This window comes from Neodiprion virginianus, chromosome 3 (assembly GCF_021901495.1).
Source record: "Neodiprion virginianus isolate iyNeoVirg1 chromosome 3, iyNeoVirg1.1, whole genome shotgun sequence".
In the NCBI taxonomy this organism is placed as follows: Eukaryota; Metazoa; Arthropoda; class Insecta; order Hymenoptera; family Diprionidae; genus Neodiprion; species Neodiprion virginianus.
The window spans coordinates 19,682,002-19,700,443 of NC_060879.1; the positions used below are offsets into that span (position 1 = coordinate 19,682,002).

The 18,442-nt window shown below is 38.4% G+C and overlaps 4 protein-coding genes across 6 annotated transcripts; 2 read left to right on the top strand and 2 right to left on the bottom strand.

The window, feature by feature from the left end:
* Positions 1-105: 105 nt before the first annotated feature.
* LOC124301096 (protein SMG5) lies at positions 106-5,189 on the bottom strand. The gene is made up of 8 exons (XM_046755789.1): positions 4,967-5,189; positions 4,464-4,686; positions 4,226-4,390; positions 3,869-4,137; positions 3,521-3,701; positions 1,390-3,160; positions 944-1,279; positions 106-825 (listed from the first exon to the last, which is right to left on the bottom strand). Exons 1-8 carry the CDS (start codon positions 5,035-5,037, stop codon positions 758-760), a joined length of 3,084 nt encoding a protein of 1,027 aa, XP_046611745.1. The 5' UTR covers positions 5,038-5,189; the 3' UTR covers positions 106-757.
* LOC124301103 (NADH dehydrogenase [ubiquinone] 1 alpha subcomplex subunit 13) lies at positions 2,296-18,201 on the top strand. Of its 2 annotated transcripts, XM_046755799.1 has the most exons (4): positions 2,296-2,306; positions 17,396-17,522; positions 17,659-17,809; positions 17,891-18,201. In XM_046755799.1, the coding sequence occupies exons 2-4, from the start codon at positions 17,423-17,425 to the stop codon at positions 18,096-18,098; spliced, it is 459 nt and encodes a 152-aa protein (XP_046611755.1). In that variant the 5' UTR covers positions 2,296-2,306; positions 17,396-17,422; the 3' UTR covers positions 18,099-18,201. The 2 variants fall into 2 exon arrangements, with proteins under 2 accessions (XP_046611755.1, XP_046611753.1); XM_046755797.1 differs by lacking the exon at positions 2,296-2,306 and having other exon boundaries at positions 17,377-17,522.
* On the top strand, positions 7,591-12,704 carry LOC124301100 (aldehyde dehydrogenase, mitochondrial). Its single transcript, XM_046755794.1, has 8 exons — positions 7,591-7,822; positions 10,324-10,569; positions 10,691-10,937; positions 11,068-11,402; positions 11,488-11,625; positions 11,703-11,867; positions 11,955-12,112; positions 12,328-12,704. The coding sequence occupies exons 1-8, from the start codon at positions 7,727-7,729 to the stop codon at positions 12,473-12,475; spliced, it is 1,533 nt and encodes a 510-aa protein (XP_046611750.1). The 5' UTR covers positions 7,591-7,726; the 3' UTR covers positions 12,476-12,704.
* On the bottom strand, positions 12,707-17,165 carry LOC124301097 (myotubularin-related protein 10-B). 2 transcript variants are annotated; one of them, XM_046755791.1, is made up of 10 exons: positions 16,885-17,165; positions 16,478-16,672; positions 15,790-15,945; positions 15,556-15,680; positions 15,223-15,378; positions 14,776-15,080; positions 14,531-14,677; positions 14,279-14,451; positions 14,023-14,193; positions 12,707-13,938 (listed from the first exon to the last, which is right to left on the bottom strand). In XM_046755791.1, the coding sequence occupies exons 2-10, from the start codon at positions 16,628-16,630 to the stop codon at positions 13,471-13,473; spliced, it is 1,854 nt and encodes a 617-aa protein (XP_046611747.1). In that variant the 5' UTR covers positions 16,631-16,672; positions 16,885-17,165; the 3' UTR covers positions 12,707-13,470. The 2 variants fall into 2 exon arrangements, with proteins under 2 accessions (XP_046611747.1, XP_046611746.1); XM_046755790.1 differs by having other exon boundaries at positions 16,881-17,164.
* Positions 18,202-18,442: the final 241 nt, after the last annotated feature.

The following is an 18,442-nucleotide window of genomic DNA, read 5'->3' on the forward strand; positions in this document are numbered from 1 at the left end:
TTACTTTCAATTTTGTGATTTTTTTTTAAAAGTTAAACCGGTACGCAAAAATTTTCTTATTTCGTAAAACTTGAATGAAGGATCATCATAAATTTCAACGCTGAGCCAGATACATAATGTGATTTTATTCAATTATTTGATATCAGAGACTACTCATTCGTCTTAATACATATACAATAACATGTAAATATCTGTTATACTTTTTCAGTACGTTGTCTGATTTCACACGCTTATAAGTAATGGCCACTAAAATGATGAAAAATAACAATTTTTAGCGTTAACAGTTGAGCAACAAATGAAAAACCTATAGGAAGTAGCCTTTTTAATGCTTCCAAATATGGTAACGAGTGTGGATTTCTTATATTTAAACTTGCGATGCAGATGACCGTTTCATATTCTACAAAATGTAATCATGAGGTATTACTAATATGAATTTATTTTTATTCGGAAATACGGACATAGAAAATATAATTTCTATAATGTAACTTAGGAAAATGCGATTAATTAAGAGAAAAATAATATATCATGGTTGTTTTTGAATTTAGAAATATACAATGCGAAATGATTAAGTTATCCGCATTATTTCAAATGTAAGGAAATATAGTGGGTGATATTCGATGCGGGTTTCCAACCCCACTAGCACTCGCCGATACGTTCGCCCTTTGATGCGCGGTTCTATTACTGGCGGATGAATCCCACGGCTGTCGTTGTGATATACGAGAATTACAGACACTGTTCTCTCATCGGCCATTCGCCTTCAACCGTGACTCTTACTGGACGCCTTCCATTTTGTGTGAAACGATTCTATATGCTCAAGGTTCACTCCTGCAAACAAAATATTATTCCAGTTTCAATAATAAGATAATATTGCTCGATTCAATTCGCTAAGTTCAGTGAATTTGATAATGTCCACCAATCACGAATCAGAAATTGAAATGCTTACCTGCACTTTTGGCAAGTCCAACTGGACTGAAATTTGCAGTTTTTTGTTCATCTGCGCTGCATCCAGTTAGTAACGTAACTACAGGGGCTTCTCCTTCACTCGTAAGACTAACTTTCGTCTGGTTTGTCAGGTAGTGACAGCATTCAATTATTTGAAAATAGAGCCATGCCTCCTTATCCTTTGTTCTGGGCCCTTTGACTAGGGGAATTGGAAGTCGTTCGTGCGGTCTTTGAGCGCGTAAAAATCTCGAACCACGTCGCAATTGAGCTTCTAGCCACCTAGTTGCTTCCCTAGCTCTACTGCTCGTACGCTTGACCTCATCCAACGCAGAAACAACTGAAAATTAACAAACGAAAGTTTTGAATCTTCATGACAATTTTTAAGATATAGTTAAAGTAGCATTGTTGATATATTGTGGATTAGATAATTGTTTGTTATATTCTTACCCACGGAAGGTATGACCACAATGAATCTCTTTGCATAAACAAGACGCTTCAGAGCTGGCATGTGCTTCGAGAGAGCCTCATGGTCAGGCACAAGATATGGCGACATTAATCTGGACCGTAAACGGGTTTCCAATGCTCTAACTTCTGCTTTCAGCCACAGTCTCCCCATGTGCCGCATTAGTTTTCCCTGGGGATGATCTGCCTCAGATTCCTTCTTCTCTTTTCTGCTATCTATGTTCGATGCTGTGGAATTATCGACATGTGAGGTAACGAAGAGTCGTGTAGTTTCATCATATGATATGCCAGACTCCTCTATAGTAGATAGAAAATGACCAAATTTGATTAATTTCATTATTCTTAGTAGCGTTTCTTCTCTTTTGTTCATTCTAAATTTCTTTAGGATTTCCCAGTTAAGAGTCTTCTGCGTGTTATCAAAAACTTTAAGGCCTTTTAGCTCAATATCTTCGGGAAGCGGTACTACTTCAACAGATTTCCTCAAGTTTTGGCTATTGAGATTTTGGAATAATGTGATGTTCTCTGGATTTTTGAACAAAGCATCCGCATTTATATTGATCAAATTCAATAACGTCGATATCCTTTTTAGTAGTGTACTTGAACTTTTGGCGCATGACTGCACGATGTCAGGGTTACCAATCAACCAGTCGAAGCAAATTTTGATTGATGTCAAAATCCCTTCGCCCATCAGAACATTCATTATTTCAGCAGTACCCAGACTCTGCTTCTTCAACTGAGCTACATAGGCAATGGTATTACTTGAGCCATTACTTTCATCATAAGCACTGTTTGAATCAACGTTCGTTATTACAGTTAATGCGCTTCCAGAATTTGTGGTGGAATCTCTGTCGTCTTTTAAAACTGTCTCGTTAACACTGTTCGATGATATGTTGGCGTTCAGAGTATTTATACTTTCTTTAATCTCTGTCAAAGTTGGGTTTTTCTCACCTATAGCATTCGTTTTATCTTCAACAATAGAATCTTGTTCCTTGTTTGTTACTTGAGGAACTTCGGTGTCACTCAAATCTTCAGATACACCGTCATCTGACAAAATAATTTCCTCACTCAAAGCATCCTCCTCAGTTTCGGAAATATCAGAGTTCAATTCATCGCTGGAAGATCTGATCGTTGCACCATCGGCGTCACTCGCATCAGAGTCAGAACTATTTTTGCGCCTTCGCGGACGCCTAAGCTTGGTCAATAAACTCTTCGATTTGTCTTTCGACTTTTTGACTCCATTCAATAGATCATCAACATCGATAAAAGTCTCTTCGATATTGTCCAAGTGTTTGCGATTATCATTAATATCGAGAAAGTTGTTATCACAGTTTAGTAAACTCTGCTTATTTTCAATATTAATTCCGTTTGTCTCTTGAACATCATCAGTCTTCAATTCGTCATTTCCATTTTCTCTTACAAATTGGGGATTACTTGTCACATATTCTTCGCTGTTCAGCAGAGAGATGTTGATCACTGACTCTTGTAACCTCTCAATAGTAGTTTGTAGCAATTGGGATAAAATAGCCAAAGTGAATGCAATTACACCGCGAACTTCGGGCGAATCTTTACTCTGGAGTTTCATTATTGTCATAAAACAGATAACCATGATTTTGAACATCATTTCGTCAGTTAGATGGTAAGGTTCATCCTCGGCAAAACTTTGTAGGTACAATTGAATGCTACTTTCTTCTTCCTTCTTGCTGTCTGATTCAGTTGTTTCAAGTGTGAGACAATTTTCAAATTCGGCAAGTAATTCCTGCAAAGAATTGATATATTGCTTACGGAGTTTTAAACTGGCTGCATCCAGTATGCGCTCGGTGCAATTTTCCTAGGTTTTAAACAGTAGCAAAGGCATAATACTAGAAAAAATGCACTCTATGTGCACTCGGTGCAACAAGTTGAAAACGCTATTATATGGCGAATTCGACTTACAAAAACATGTCTGGTGACTGCATTTTTCCTAGTTTTATAGGATTTATAATGGTTGAAAACTAGGGATTCTGCACTTAGTGCATACATCTTCCAATAGTCTCGCTATCACTAAGCAGTGCAACTTTATACAAATGATGTTACAAATTTCAGCCCCGCTGCTGGGCGTTTATACTGCAATACGTACTTGGCTAACTTGATTTATGCTGTCAGAGTTTGGAGAGATGGAATTCCAAAGTTGTAACAACGACAGGAGTTGCGCAATACAGCGATGTAGTTGATCTTCTTCCTTGCCCGTGAAAGAATGGGTTGCAATCATTCTTTTCAGATTACCTTCTGCGCCCTCAAATGATTCCGAGCATAACATGCTGTGTGTAAGAAAACTTGAATCAATAAAGTACGGTTTATGAATACTGCGAATTTCAAATCATGGCTTTTTCACCTCTGAACACAGGCTCATGAATTTTTATCGATGCAGACTTTTCGACGCATAATTTGCTACAAATATGTATATCTCTATTCAATAACAACTTACCATCTCATATAATAATAAACAGCATCAAGTCCAAAATTTTTGTTTCCAGACATAGTTCCCAGTTGATTATGGGGCATCCCAATATTTGGATCTATCAGAATAGCCATCTTGTAATATCTAGTCGCTATTTTTGGGTCCCAACATGGATCTAGGTCTAGTTTATACCTTGATAGATCTCCCAAACATATTAAACTACGATGAATGAATCGTATGGCACACCGCCTTACTTCCTCTGTGTGCATTTTACTTTGCAATGACTTTTGTTTTCGCTGTAATGAGATAAATATTTTTACGGATATTAATCAGATGATTATATTTTAATTGATGTAACTAATATCTCGTAACTTGGAAACTTACATTGGATAATGCTTCTTTGTTCTGAGGAGAAGCAAAGTCTATAACGCCCATCAAATCTAGATTGCATTCCAGCTGGAGCCTCAGGATCAAGTGATGGTAAAATCCCACGCCCACTGCTAGGTGAGTAAATATATATGCTTTTTCAGTCTCATTCCAAGAGTTAGCCTGAAAATGGTGAAGAAATTACAATTAAGAACAATCAGGTCTGTTTAGGGTGCAAATAATGAGCGTGCAGTACCTTTCGCAGTTTTTTAACAGCGACAACGACGTCGTAGAAGCCCCGTCGCCACAAGAGTTCCTCTATCTTGCGAGCATGGCCAATGGTGTCTTTGAATATCAATCTCTCGCAGTAATCTCTCAGTTTGGCTCTGAGGGTTTCTCCTGATGGTGTAAAGATATCAATGACTGACAAAGATCGGCTCCTCTGCTCGTCGAGCCTCTGGGCAATATCAGTTACCCCTCTGTTAATTATACAATCATATCACTTATGAAACGGGAGCCAAACTGGGGCATTCAAGTCATACGGGGATTCTTGGAAATCTCATGTTCCACAAATAATTAATTTTTTGTCTTTTTGAGGTTAGGTTGAGAACCACTCGACGACTTCAGCGCATCGATTCACATCAAGTTGCATTATCAGTACTCGAGAGGTCAGCTCGTATTATTATTATCATTATAGAGACGAAATACTTTTGCTTTCATAATCGGAGAGTATTAAGAGATTTTGTAAAAATATGTTACCTGTAAAGACGCCTCGTCTGATCGAGGCAGTCGTTTCTGGCATCCGCCACAGGGTTGAATGACTTCTTCATATTGCGTGTCAACTCATCTTTTCATGGATTTCAGCTGATCTATCATTTCTCAACAACAAACTTCGAACCGATTCTCGCGCGAGATCCCATTATATGAAAATACGACGACATTTGCCAGCCCTCTCTCTCCGCAGTCCGCAGCGCCAAGCAACGTGCAATTGCAAGATGGCCGAGTTACAGCGCAACTCCTGCTGCGCATCGTCGCTGCATTCGCGCTCGCGTCGCGCGCTCCGCGATTCCGGCCGCGCATTTCATACTTTTTCAATTTACTAAGAAATGTCTTTTACACTCACTTGAACGAAAACTCGATTAAATATCAAAAGACTGGCCGTAAAATCATGGATTAATAACTTTACAATCTACAAAATTGAAGTCTGCAAGGAACCGTAACACGAAATGTAGAAAAAATAATGACAACGTGACGTTGACGGACAACAAACGAGACGCGTGCTGTACTCGGATAAATATCGTCATGTCCCTTTTCGGTAAATTCAAAAGCGGCAACTTCACTGCGCAGGATCTTGGTCTCATGAAATTCGAAGTCCGCGTTATTCACGACCCCGGTCAAATGGATTCTAACGACGCTGAAGGGCTGATGTTCGTGTTAACGAAAGCAGGATTGTGCGTCGTTGACGAAATGCTCGGATGGAGTAGCGTGGCCAAATTGTGCGCTTATACACCTGCTATACGCTCAGCTGATATTCATAATTAACACGTATATATTTCATGTTGTTTCAGGCTTATGTACACTTGTATCAACGAGGTGACGCGATTGATCGTTAGCGAAGCAATGAAATTCTTTCAAAATAATTACATAGTGAGAAATTAATTTGTAAGTCACAAACAGGCTAAATGTGAAGGAAACATAAAATGTTCAATGCAAATGTTATGTTATATGTCTCTTTATTGACTGGCTTTCATCGCAATTCAAATTTTGGAATTAATTTTGAACAAAGTAGACGCAAAATTGATGCTCGTTATAGCATATCTGAATTTTTCATGAAAACTGGAATTGGGATACATTGTGATATTTAAGGAAGCAATGAAATATGAATTTGCTTCCATTATTTTACCTATACCACTGTCTTGAAACTTTGCTGCAGAACTGAGACTGACAAAGACCTCCGGTAAAAAAAAATACTGTAAATAAAATTCCACCAAGGTTATGATCATTATCACGTTATACAAACAGACTGTCAACAATTTTCAAAAAGTCAAGTGTCAACATACAAACTGTGGTAGACATTGCAAAACTATAGGTATAATTATGCAGCATGATAAGTATCTATGGAATGCATCTCGATATGGTCAAGTGTATTCACGGAGCATTGAAAATACTCTATTTTCGGTGCATACCGACAAATTTCCTAAAAACAAACATGACGGTATCATATTGTAAATAACAGCTTTTATTGTAAATTTGAGTCGTAGTAAAATTTTAATACTTTTATTGCAGCTCGTGAATTTCTTGAGAGTTGAACTTATTCTGGGCATTACAAAATGTATTTGTGTAATTGTTTATTTTCAACGATCTCAATGTCTTTCGTTTATTATGGAAGAACTATGAGTCGGCGCACAGTCGGAGAAAATCGAGTCTTGCGGTCAAAAATCTATTAAACTTGAACCGAGAAATGAATTTTTTTGAAACTTGGTGTCCACAGGTTTTCGAGATCACTGGTTCCGAAAATCACGCATAGATTGTACAAAGCATATACCTATGTGAAGCGTCACATGAGACTCATCTCGAGTTTGTCGAGTCGGTCGATCAGTCGCCTCCGCAGTTAAAAAGTAGCAAATATCACGCAGTCGCAGAATTCGTGGCAGAAGCTCGCTCGTGGCCATTCACTGAAGTATATTCTCCAATCAACGCCTGTGGCGACGTCCCAATGTGAAGTAAAATGGTTTAACATGGACGAAGGATTTTCGGTTCCCAATTAAACGCCTGAATTCAGTCAACAATGTAAACAAGCATCTGAATTTCAAACAATTCTACTTAAAGAGTTATTTTTTGGCTTGAATGGATTTCTCTCTCTCTGTTTTCTCTGTTTATCTTTCTGCTCGTTGCAGAAGTCGGGTTACAATCAATTCGAACAGAGCTATTTACAGTGTAATCACGGACATTTCACACTCACGTGTCGCACACCCAAGTTGTGCCCAACGCCGATTGTAACTCATCCCTGCGTAATCCTCTCGGCATGGGCGTTATCGCTTTATATTCAAAAGTGTGTAATACAACACATACACACATATACACGCATTGCTTGCCCGCACGTAACTTACAGCCAAAATGAGATTTCACTCTCTAAAAAATATTCAAGCTGACATATAGGGTAAATAATAATCGATATCATATATCGCAGTTTGACACATTGGAGCTCTGCATGTCGTATCGCGTTGCAGTCATTCCATGACAATTTTGCTATCGCATAAGATTACAAACTACGAGGAAGACATATTATTATAAATTTTCACATTCACGCAGGGCCGCACGAGACGACTGAGATAATCTAACCGGCGCTGTTTGGCCCGGAACGATAGCATACAACACCGTGTATAAACGGGTAGTAGTGAGGTATAAACATCTTCTGCCTAAGCAGAAGCGGCTCACTTGTCGGCCGGCGGTTGTGAGGCGAGTTTGCGAGGAAGAAGACGTTTGGTTCGATATAAAATTCCGCACTGCAACTAAATCATGCTTCGTTTACTGAACCGAATCAAAGCCGCTCGTGCCTTTTCATCATCGGCTATTCCGGCACCGGAAGTTAATCCCAGCATCTTGTACAGCGGGGTAAGTACCGACATGCATCTTGGATCATAGAACAATTCACGGGTTAAGATAGTCATTTGCCATTATCGAGCTAACATACCTACGTGGCTATGTGTAATATTATATCAAATCGTGCATCAAAGACAATCAAAGACTACTTCAACGTGATAAACACCGTGTGACTTCACCAACAACGTGTGACACACGTGACTCGTTCATGCGTACGTACATGTGAGACACATATGTGAGCACATGTCCTTGACGCAGTCTTTCGGGCGCCTCCAACCAATTTGATATTTTTAATCTTTGCCAATATGGTCAACTGTACATATTACACAATCCATAATGACCCGTTACATTGCATAACTTGATTAAAAAATGTTAAATAGTCAGAAATTTAATCGCTTAAGCCCGCTTTTATCAACTGATATCACAATAACCGGCGAATTGTGGCTGTAATACTCTCGTGAAACGCAGTATCGGGTCGAGATTAATTTATCTCTTACACCGGGTTATTGCGTCATTATGATTTATCGAAATTCTTGAGCCTAGATTGGATTAATTGATGCATGTTCGTACAAGAGAGATATTGGTGGAGAATAAATTGAGACTTCATTACACCACATGTTTACAGCTTAAAACACGAAACAATAATTTATCAGACTTCTATCGGATTCGACACAGATCCGACACAAAATCCGAAGTTATCCTTCAGGTGAGAGACAAGGATAGAAAATGTGAACGGATCCTATTCGGCTCTGTCGTAAATGAACTCGATTAGCGGCTTGATGATCAAAATTTTATTTCGGAACAGGTCCGGTTTCTATTTCCGCGTCCCAATGAACCTCCGTTACATAAAAAATCCGACAGATCTCTGTCGGATTCGACACAGATCCGCTACAAATGTCGGACACAAAATCCTGTCGGATTTTTTTTGTAGGGTGGCTCTCTATTAGGTTTTACAATACGTCTTCTCGATATTGAAAGAGCTCTGTATGCACTCAAACAACATTTCTAAACCCACACGTCTTAATATACTCTGTTTTATTCGTGCGTCTTACATTCGCGTGTCATTTACAAAGCTTGTACCAGCGCTTTTTTTTTCTCTGGTACTTATACTTCGCGAATTTTCTTATTCGCTCGTCTGCAAAAGGCTTAGAGCACATTAAAGATTGTATACACATACCCTTATTTACGTTATAAAGGTACAGGCATACTTTTAAAATTACGAAAAATTTATCATATGCTTCTTTCATTCTTGAGATATTCACTTACGGCAAAGATAATAGAAAAATTTTTAAATTGAGCGAATCATGACGAATCCAGTGGAAAAGGTCAGCACGCCTCGCGGCATGCGTTAACCTTCTCCGTATTTTACTGATGGGTACATTATAATAAATTTGGGTCCACTCAGGTAGGTAGTCGTAGTTTGCAGCTGTTCACCCCACTAAAGCAAAGCAGACTTTTCGTGTGAATGGCGCACGAAATCGATATAAGCATAACAAAAAGCGTCTTCCTCATGTTATAGTCGATGCTACTAAACCTATTCAGGGAAATCTATTCCAAGAATTAAGATAATGTATTATTGGAGGGCTTGCCATTAACATTTATTACACAAGGTATCAATGAAAGACTCAATTCGATCATTTCGAGCTTTGTTCCAACAAACAAACAATAACATATCGTTGTAATAAGTGAAATTGCAACGGAGATTCAATGAAATTTTCAAAAGCGTCCTATTAAAGATGCATGTAATGGAACTGGCTATTGGACCGGATGAATAAAGTGCAAAGTGCCACCAAATCGATGCACAGATGCAGGTCGCGTGCAGGCAAAACCAAAACAGGTGCTAGAAGTTCGCTAAGCAGCCCTTAGTTTAAATAATAATCACCCCGCTGTTTAAGAATGTTTTGTTATCTCAAAAAAAAAAAAAAAAAAACTGCAATCGATCACACTACCTGTGTACTAACCGTGTGTAAAAGTCTAATTTTGCCATCCTAATCACCATGTTCTAAACAGAACGAAAACAGACGTGTTTTTTTGGCATCAAAATTAGAAATACTCCTTAACACTCGTACTAAATATATCTTATATACTAATAATCGTATTTCCATAATCTTGATAGTTTATAACCGCAAAGCAAATATTCTGGAATTTTATTTTTATCACCCAAATAAATACATCGTATTTATATCATTTATTTCTTATTATTTGTTTCTCTCAACTCTAATTGTAGATTTACCTTATACCTTACTCTTTACCACGCCGAAGGAAGCGATGCTAAAAACAATTTAGTTAGAATTTTAGCTTCCACAAAAGCCTATAGATCTACGAATTCAGCCTAACAATTATTTTAATGATAAATTGAGGCTTTCATTTTTAATAATCGGATTAAAAAAGAACTGAAAAGAATCAGCTCATTTCAATCGATTCGAATCCAAAATATTTTGATCAGAAAGAACCGATTAGCTTTAACTTTATAAATTAAAAACCGTTTAAAACAACATATTTCTCATCCGTAGATTTTCATCAACAACGAATGGCACCGTTCCAAGTCAGGGAAAACTTTCCCGACAATAAACCCTGCGACGGGAGAAACTATCACGGAAATTCAGGAGGGTGATGCTGCGGACATTGACATTGCCGTTCAGGCAGCTAAGAAGGCTTTCAAAATTGGTTCGCCTTGGAGAACGATGGACGCGTCTCAACGGGGCGTTCTTCTTCACCGCTTAGCCGATCTTCTGGAACGGGATCGCAAATACCTCGCGGTAATCTGCAATATTAATCCGCCCTCCTTATTAGCCAATCATTTGTTGACTAGCAGGTACCAGTGTCCGACAAACACGCAGCAATATAATCGTAATGCACGTCTAATGACAATGATTACAGTCCTTGGAGACGCTGGATAACGGAAAACCATACACCGCTTCGTACACGATGGATCTTAAGGGCAGCATCGATGTTCTTCGTTATTACGCTGGCTGGGCTGACAAGAATCATGGAAAAGTTATTCCCTCGGATGGAAATTACTTCACTTACACGAGACACGAGCCAGTAGGTGTTTGCGGCCAAATTATTCCCTGGAACTTTCCTATCCTCATGATGGCCTGGAAGTTAGCACCGGCGCTGGCCACCGGTAATTCATGTATTTTCATCGTCTGTTTACTTGTTTTTTACTCCGATTACTGGGCGTAAAATGAAAAGTACGATTGTTTTTCGACGTTTTGTACGGCTAAAGTATAACATAATATTATTGTACACTTCAGGAAACGTAATCGTATTAAAGCCGGCGGAGCAAACATCTCTGACGGCTTTGTACATCGCCCAGCTTACAAAGGAAGCTGGTTTTCCTGAAGGTGTAATTAACGTCGTTCCCGGATACGGTAAAGCGGGAGCAGCTCTCGTCGCCAATAAGGATGTCGACAAAATTGCCTTCACCGGATCCACGGAAGTGGGGCGACTGATTCAGCAAGGATCCGGCGTGGGAAATCTGAAGAGGACCACCTTGGAATTGGGAGGAAAGTCCCCGAACATCATCTTCAAGGATGCAGACTTCGATCATGCCGTTGAATTGGGTCACTTTGGACTCTTTTTCAACGCGGTAGGAATGAAAATCGGGTTTCAGCAGAATGACGGTCCGAATTCGTGAGACAATCGTCCGAAAACACTTTCATCATTTGTTTTAGGGCCAGTGCTGCTGTGCCGGATCCAGAACTTACGTTGAGGATGCAATTTATGACGAATTTGTCGAAAAAAGTGCAGCCCGCGCCAAGAGGAGAACGATCGGAAACCCGTTCGATGCGAAAACCGAACAGGGCCCTCAGGTACCATAACGTTGAGCCACGATTATTTCGTTTTGTGATTTAAACCAACGTACAGCTAATCGTACCGTATTACACAGGTGGACGAAGAGCAAATGAACAAAATTATAGGTCTGATAGAATCCGGAAAGAAAGAAGGGGCGAAACTTGTTACTGGAGGAGAACGAATTGGCGACAAAGGATGTTTCATTGCGCCAACTGTATTTGCGGACGTCAAAGACGACATGACCATCGCCAAGGAGGAAGTCAGTTTTTCAAATACTTGGTAACATGTACATCTGTGTACGAGAAAATTATAGACATTAATACCAACACCATGGCCATGCTTTCAGATCTTTGGACCAGTTCAGCAAATATTGAAGTTCAGTAGCTTGGATGATCTAATCGAACGTGCCAACAATTCGGATTATGGATTAGCAGCAGCAGTATTCACTAAGGACATTGACAAGGCCAACTACATGATCCAGGCACTTAAAGCTGGAACTGTTTGGTAATTTCATATTAATCATCTTTCAATCCTCAGAGTATTATTATTATTATGGAAGAAAATAAAATAAGGCTAAAACCGTAAACCGTTGGCGGGCTTCTCCTTGCTTGGTGAGACTCTACAGTCTCTTGATTGCGATGAACACGGCTACTTTTCAAGTTAAAAGTTTTGCTTTTTTCCGTAACAGAATCACATTTTGCTAATATTTTGTCAAACAGGGTAAACACGTACAACGCATTAGTGACACAAACACCGTTTGGTGGTTTCAAAAATTCCGGACATGGACGAGAAATGGGAGAATACGGCCTGCAGGCTTACACAGAGGTCAAGAGCGTCATTGTTAAACTTAACCAGAAGAACAGTTAAATTGCTGGAACGTGAAGTTGTACCTACTACGTGTATATTAACCACCTTTTTGAAGGTAGAGATGGTTTTTCTTTTCGTTTCCTACCAGACGTGTAATTCTTACTTTTAATATTTTTACGATTACTTTTATACTGTTAGATTTTACATAGTTGAAATTACATAATTTCGAACACGAATGTAAACCAAAAGTTTTATACCAGGCTCACAGTAAATAAAATAATCGAATGTATATACGTTGATGTTGTGAATTTTATTGAATTCTTTGGTATGCGCATTACGCACCTCTGAATCAGAGTCAAATTTAGGGTAACAGCCGTATTTAAACGACCTTACCCACTATAACAATATTGTACACACGTTAAATACGTTTTATGTTGTCTTCAGTGAGTTTGTGTGTCTATCTGTGTTAGTTTGTATACACTTTGAACGATATATTTTCTATTATCAAAAAAAAATCCTAGTTTTAGAGAAACTTAATATCGTACATCTCGTTATATATATATAATATACAATAACTAATAGTAAGCTCTTTGTATTATAAATAAAAAATAAATTAGAAATAATAATAAGATTTATCTTAACTTTGACATATGTATATGTATAATAGGTAAATAAGATTGAAAAAAATGCTGCCTGTTACGCGACTAAATCGGGGCTTGTTAAGTTTTGTTTATGGCGATGTTCCGTCTTTTAGCGAAAACTGAGTTACCGTGGGATTGGAAGAACTTCAAATTTTCACTGTGACTAATCGTAATCGTGGGAATTCGAGAATTGTTTGCGTTAGATGATACAAGATGTTGGATTTGAACGCGTGAATACTTCAATCAATTTCACCGCTATCGAGAAAGTCAATCAATATACACAATTCAACCCTCCAAAAACCGGAAAGATTCATGGAAAAACAAGACATTACATGATATAAGTAGCGCGCGATGGTAAATATTGTAAGGATTAAACTAAATACAAAATCTAACAAAGAAATTTTTTATACAACATTAATCGGGCGCTGTCAACAAGGACTGTACATCCAGCAGGCTTTCGGTAGGTAGCGTTGAGTTGTTCATAATAGGCGTGCTGATAACATTGCCAGATTTCTTATTGGTAAATGGATAAAAGCTGTCTATGTTCATCTGTACCAAATACGTTGTGACTTTATCAACAGGAGAACCGCAACTACCGTTTGCGTTCACTTTCAAATGACTTATGTCATTTTGTATAAGACGCGAGTATAGTTCAATGTGATTTCTACCTCCGTTGCGTATCTCAAGCGGTGGTATCCACCTGAAGTAACATTGAGCCCAAAGTTCTAGGCAGGGAATATTGAACACAGGCTTTATGTACGTCTTTCCCGTTGAAGATAACGACATACTGTACAGAGGATTGTAGAATAGCAATATATCTGAATCGTTGAACTGCTCTCGCCAATCCCATACACTCCGTAGAATAAGAGGACTAGCAGGATCCTGTATGGTAAGAAGTTAGAAATTTATATCACTGAAGCTCTAGAAGAAGCTGTTTTATATTTAATAATCTCGACGAAAACTCACCATAGCCGCGTCGTATCGATCTTTTTCACAATTGAATATGAACGTGTCAAATATTGAGATGTGTGCTGAGTCCCATAGGGTTGTTAGATATGTTTCCGTGAATTCAAATTCAGCAGGGAATTGCCGGCAAAGTTGCCAAACACAGTCAAGATAGAGGAGAAGTAGCGGGGACTGTTGAAAATTGAAGAAATCTAAGAGTTATGAAGATGCTAGATTTGCAATTATTTCAAAATGACATTATACAAATGAAACATACCCTTTCTGAACTTGATTTCATAATGTGGCCGAGTCGATCACAAAACGGATGCCCAGCGGCGACCCATTCTTTTTGAAGAAGGGACTCAAATCCTGTTATGGTTCGATAATAGGGATCAAGTAATAATTGGATTAAACTTGATATAACGCAACACAGATCTCTGCTTTCCCCTTCTGAAAACAATCGACACCGTGCATTGAAAAAAATGTCAAATTTTGGTGCAAGTAAATTGTCTTGTACGGAAACTCGTACCTTGCAAAATTACTGAAGTACCCGCGCTCAAACAGTCACTGGCTTCAACGGATTTCTCAAGGCAGTACGAAACTGATCTTAGCCACTTGGTCCCTTCAAGTAACGAATAAAAATTATTATCCTGCATCCAGAATTGCCGAATGTTTTCTGTAACAAATACAAAGGATTGTGAGGAATGGTACATAATAAGTTGAATTTTCATGCAACAGTATTGTGAAAATGTTACAGACTAGAGCGTGGAATACCTGGTGAACAGAGACTGATGAATTTCGCATATCCAGTAGCAAGGGATTTAACAGTTACATCTTTCTTCAATTCAATAACTATTGGTTCAAGCTTTTGAGGATGACTTTTACGAATATTTTCTAGCATAATATTCTCCTGTGTTCGCTCTGTAATGGTGGGCAACAGTTCAGACATTCTGACCAATGCAGCTCCACGTTCACTCGACCATGACCAAACGGGTGGCCGACTACCTTGAAAGTGTCCAGCTGCTCTGGTTAGCTGACTATCCGTGACAGATGCTGGTACTATAATATATTGCGGTAAACTGTAAATGATAACGAGTTGATTATTTTTTGGGGTACATAAAGAACAGTGCATTAGGTATTGTTTCAGATATTCATTGACTTTTTTTCAAAACTGTCGAGACTGACATTGGTAGGTTTTTGATTGAGGACATGGATACGCACCTAAGAGAAAATTCAAATTCTACGTTTGCCGTAGACACTCTCCATGCCTTGTTTGTATTTCCCCTGATTCGAGTAGTACGTTGGAGTTCGTTTTCCCAGTCAGCACGATCTCGAAATAGATGAACCCCTCTCTCCATGCTATTGTAGTAAGGCTCTCTGAAAGCGCAGAAATTTCAGCTTTATCGCAAATAATAGCTAATGCTATAGATAGAAAAATACACTGTCTCAATGACAACAATAGCAACATAATAAAGGGCATTTTACAACTATGTATTACATGTAATTGTAATAGTAATAGTAATAATAGGATGGGTCATTACTTATTATACTGACTTGTAATCATATGCAAACAGAAGTTGATGCCTACTAGGGAAAGCGTGATGCAGTAGAGTGGTCAGTAAATTTTTACCGCAACCGACTGGTGAAAACTTAAATGAAAATGACCACGTCCTCATATTCTGAAATCTCATATTAGTTACTACGTTTCATCACACAGCAAGAATACACGTGTATGCATAGTATATAACACACAAACACAGACAAAGTTAAGGACCAGAGATAAATCACCTTGCAGACGATGAAGATTCCTTCTACTTTGGAAGGTATCGTACTTCCTGTATAGAGTCGTCTCTTTTTGTCACCTATGATTATATAAATGTCGTGTATATTTGACAAACATGTGTCTGTATATCCGCATAGATTATTTTGCTGATAAGTTACATCCTGAAAAGAACATTATTGACACTATTAATAAAACTAACCTCAGAAGAAGAAGACTTGTCAGCTATCTGGTCAGTTGTTCAGATATTTAAACAGATGGCATATTATAAACCATCTGCTTCATGAAAACTACACTGAGAAGTACTTAATTAAAGATATTGGTTCAACTGTGCATGCAATTTACAATTAGTTACAGATTTTATACAGAATGTCTTTCAATGTCATTCTTGACCAAACTAGACATTATGACTGACTAACGAGAAAGCTGCTGAAACGGAAATCTAAGCAACTAATTGATATAAAATGATCACAACTTGTAAGCTAATTATTTTATGTATTTGTTGATCATTCCTAACATTCAGAGGCTTTTTATCAAACATGAATCATGAAAAACATGAGTACACATTAAACTATTCTGACAATATCTTGTATTAATGCCAGCCTTTAAAATAACGCCATAAGAATCCACGTCTGTGCAACATCTGCAAATAATTTAGCAGTTTTGAATGAATAAAATAAATTTGAATATTTTTACCTCACTATTGGTATCGTCAGTGGTGACGAAACTGAGCTTGAAATTTGTTACCGACAATATTCCGGATATTCCTTGGGTCAGATCGCCAACAGGGGCAAACATCAATACATTTTGTGCCTTTGCAATGAGAAGTTCACCAGCGAGTAGCTTCATGCTATTTTCAGACAAAGAATCCCGATGGCTTGTACCGAGCAGCTGAAACCAACAGTAAAACGTGAAGGAGTTTAGGATGTTTACACAGTATTACTTGATGATCAAATTTCAGAGCAAAATATCACATCTAGTGGTACTTCTAGGTTAAGTTCAAGTATTTACATAGTCATTCTGCACCATCTAATTACCAATTGACATATGAAACGCGGTACTTATTTTCGGGATAAACATGAAAATTATAGAGGCCTACCTGCATTTCGTGTTGTTCGAAACCGACATAGCTGATAAAGTTGTTGCCAGTTTTGTTCTCCATTGTAGCAAGCTGCTAGCCGCTATCAAAGGAGAAAAATATCCGCCTCAACGATGAAAATCTCCGGTCAATCAATTTGTCGGTGGTATTTTAAACGTCAGAGGAACTTTTGAGGCGGGGAAAACACGCTGTTTGACATATTTCAAGGGAATTGAGAATGGCAAGACAGCAACGATGCGAAAAGGGAATTTGAAAAGAAAAAACCAAAAAAAAAATTTCATCGAGGTTCTGTGTTGATGATGAATTTCTGATAACGAAAACTCAAGATGTATAATGAAATGTATGTAATACTGTCTGCTCAATCGCTGCTGCCTTTAATCATCGTCACTGATAGATCACTGCAGAGGGCAGCACTAATTGTAACAAGGCCACGATTTTGGAACGACACGCTTGTCCCGGTTTCCTCGCTATCATTATATAGTACGCCGTGGTCCAAGAACGGTGTTGGTGTTGAGCGTGTTGAGTGCCACTGCTAGTGCGACATGGCGACCGCAGCCAAAACGACCCCGCAAGATTTGCCGCCGAAGGGCGGATACGGTCCAATTGTGACCGAAAGGACTAAATTGCGGTCCATTTTCAGCGGTACAGTATCACTCGACTTGCATCAATTCAAGTCACGAGTCACAGTTTCTCAGCTGTTACGATACTTGGTTATGTTATGTAACTGGACGTTCGATTTAACCTGCAGATGATTAGTTGTTCTAATTTATGTCCTTAGGTCGGTCGATGATACTTGGATATTTCGCTGTCACGTCAGTCTCATTCTACATTTACTTCAAGGGCTATAAAGTCATAAAAAAACATGAAGTTGAAATGAGAAGCGCCAGAATGGTCATGTTCCCTCTACTGCTTGCTGAACGGGATCGAGAGTATGACAGTTTAATCGACTTGGTTTGAACAAGTTCTTATTTCAAAACTTTTATCTTGATTGCGGTGTTCCGACTTTCCAGATATTTGAAGCAGCTGAGACGGAATCGTGACTCTGAAACGGAACTTATGAAGAACGTTAAGAATTGGGAGACTGGAACGTACTATGGAGAGCCTATTTACAAGACGGCCAAGAGCAGTAAACTGATAGAGCCTGACTGTCTTGAGTATTACGCTTTTGCTTCAGATAAAGATTATCAGGACCGTGCTGAAATCTCATTGTGGACTTAAGTTTAAAACCCAAAGTAGATTCCAGAGAGATTCACATAATGATATTTTAGTGCTGATTGTAATTCTTACATGTGTTAAATAAAATTGTGTATGATGGAAACAACGCAGAGTCTTACGAACATGTTTGATAACTATTGTTCATTTTTAAGATTTGGGAATATTTGTGTCGGCAATTAGACTTTTGTAGTTATATATTGTGAAATGACTTTTGCTAAACATTGACGTCAATTTGATTGAGAAATCCAAGATTTTGTGGAAATTCGGCATAGACTAGAAAATTTGACGAAAATAAGCACATTGAATGTCATATCTGCTTAGTTCTAGATTCTTAGTTCGGCTATAAC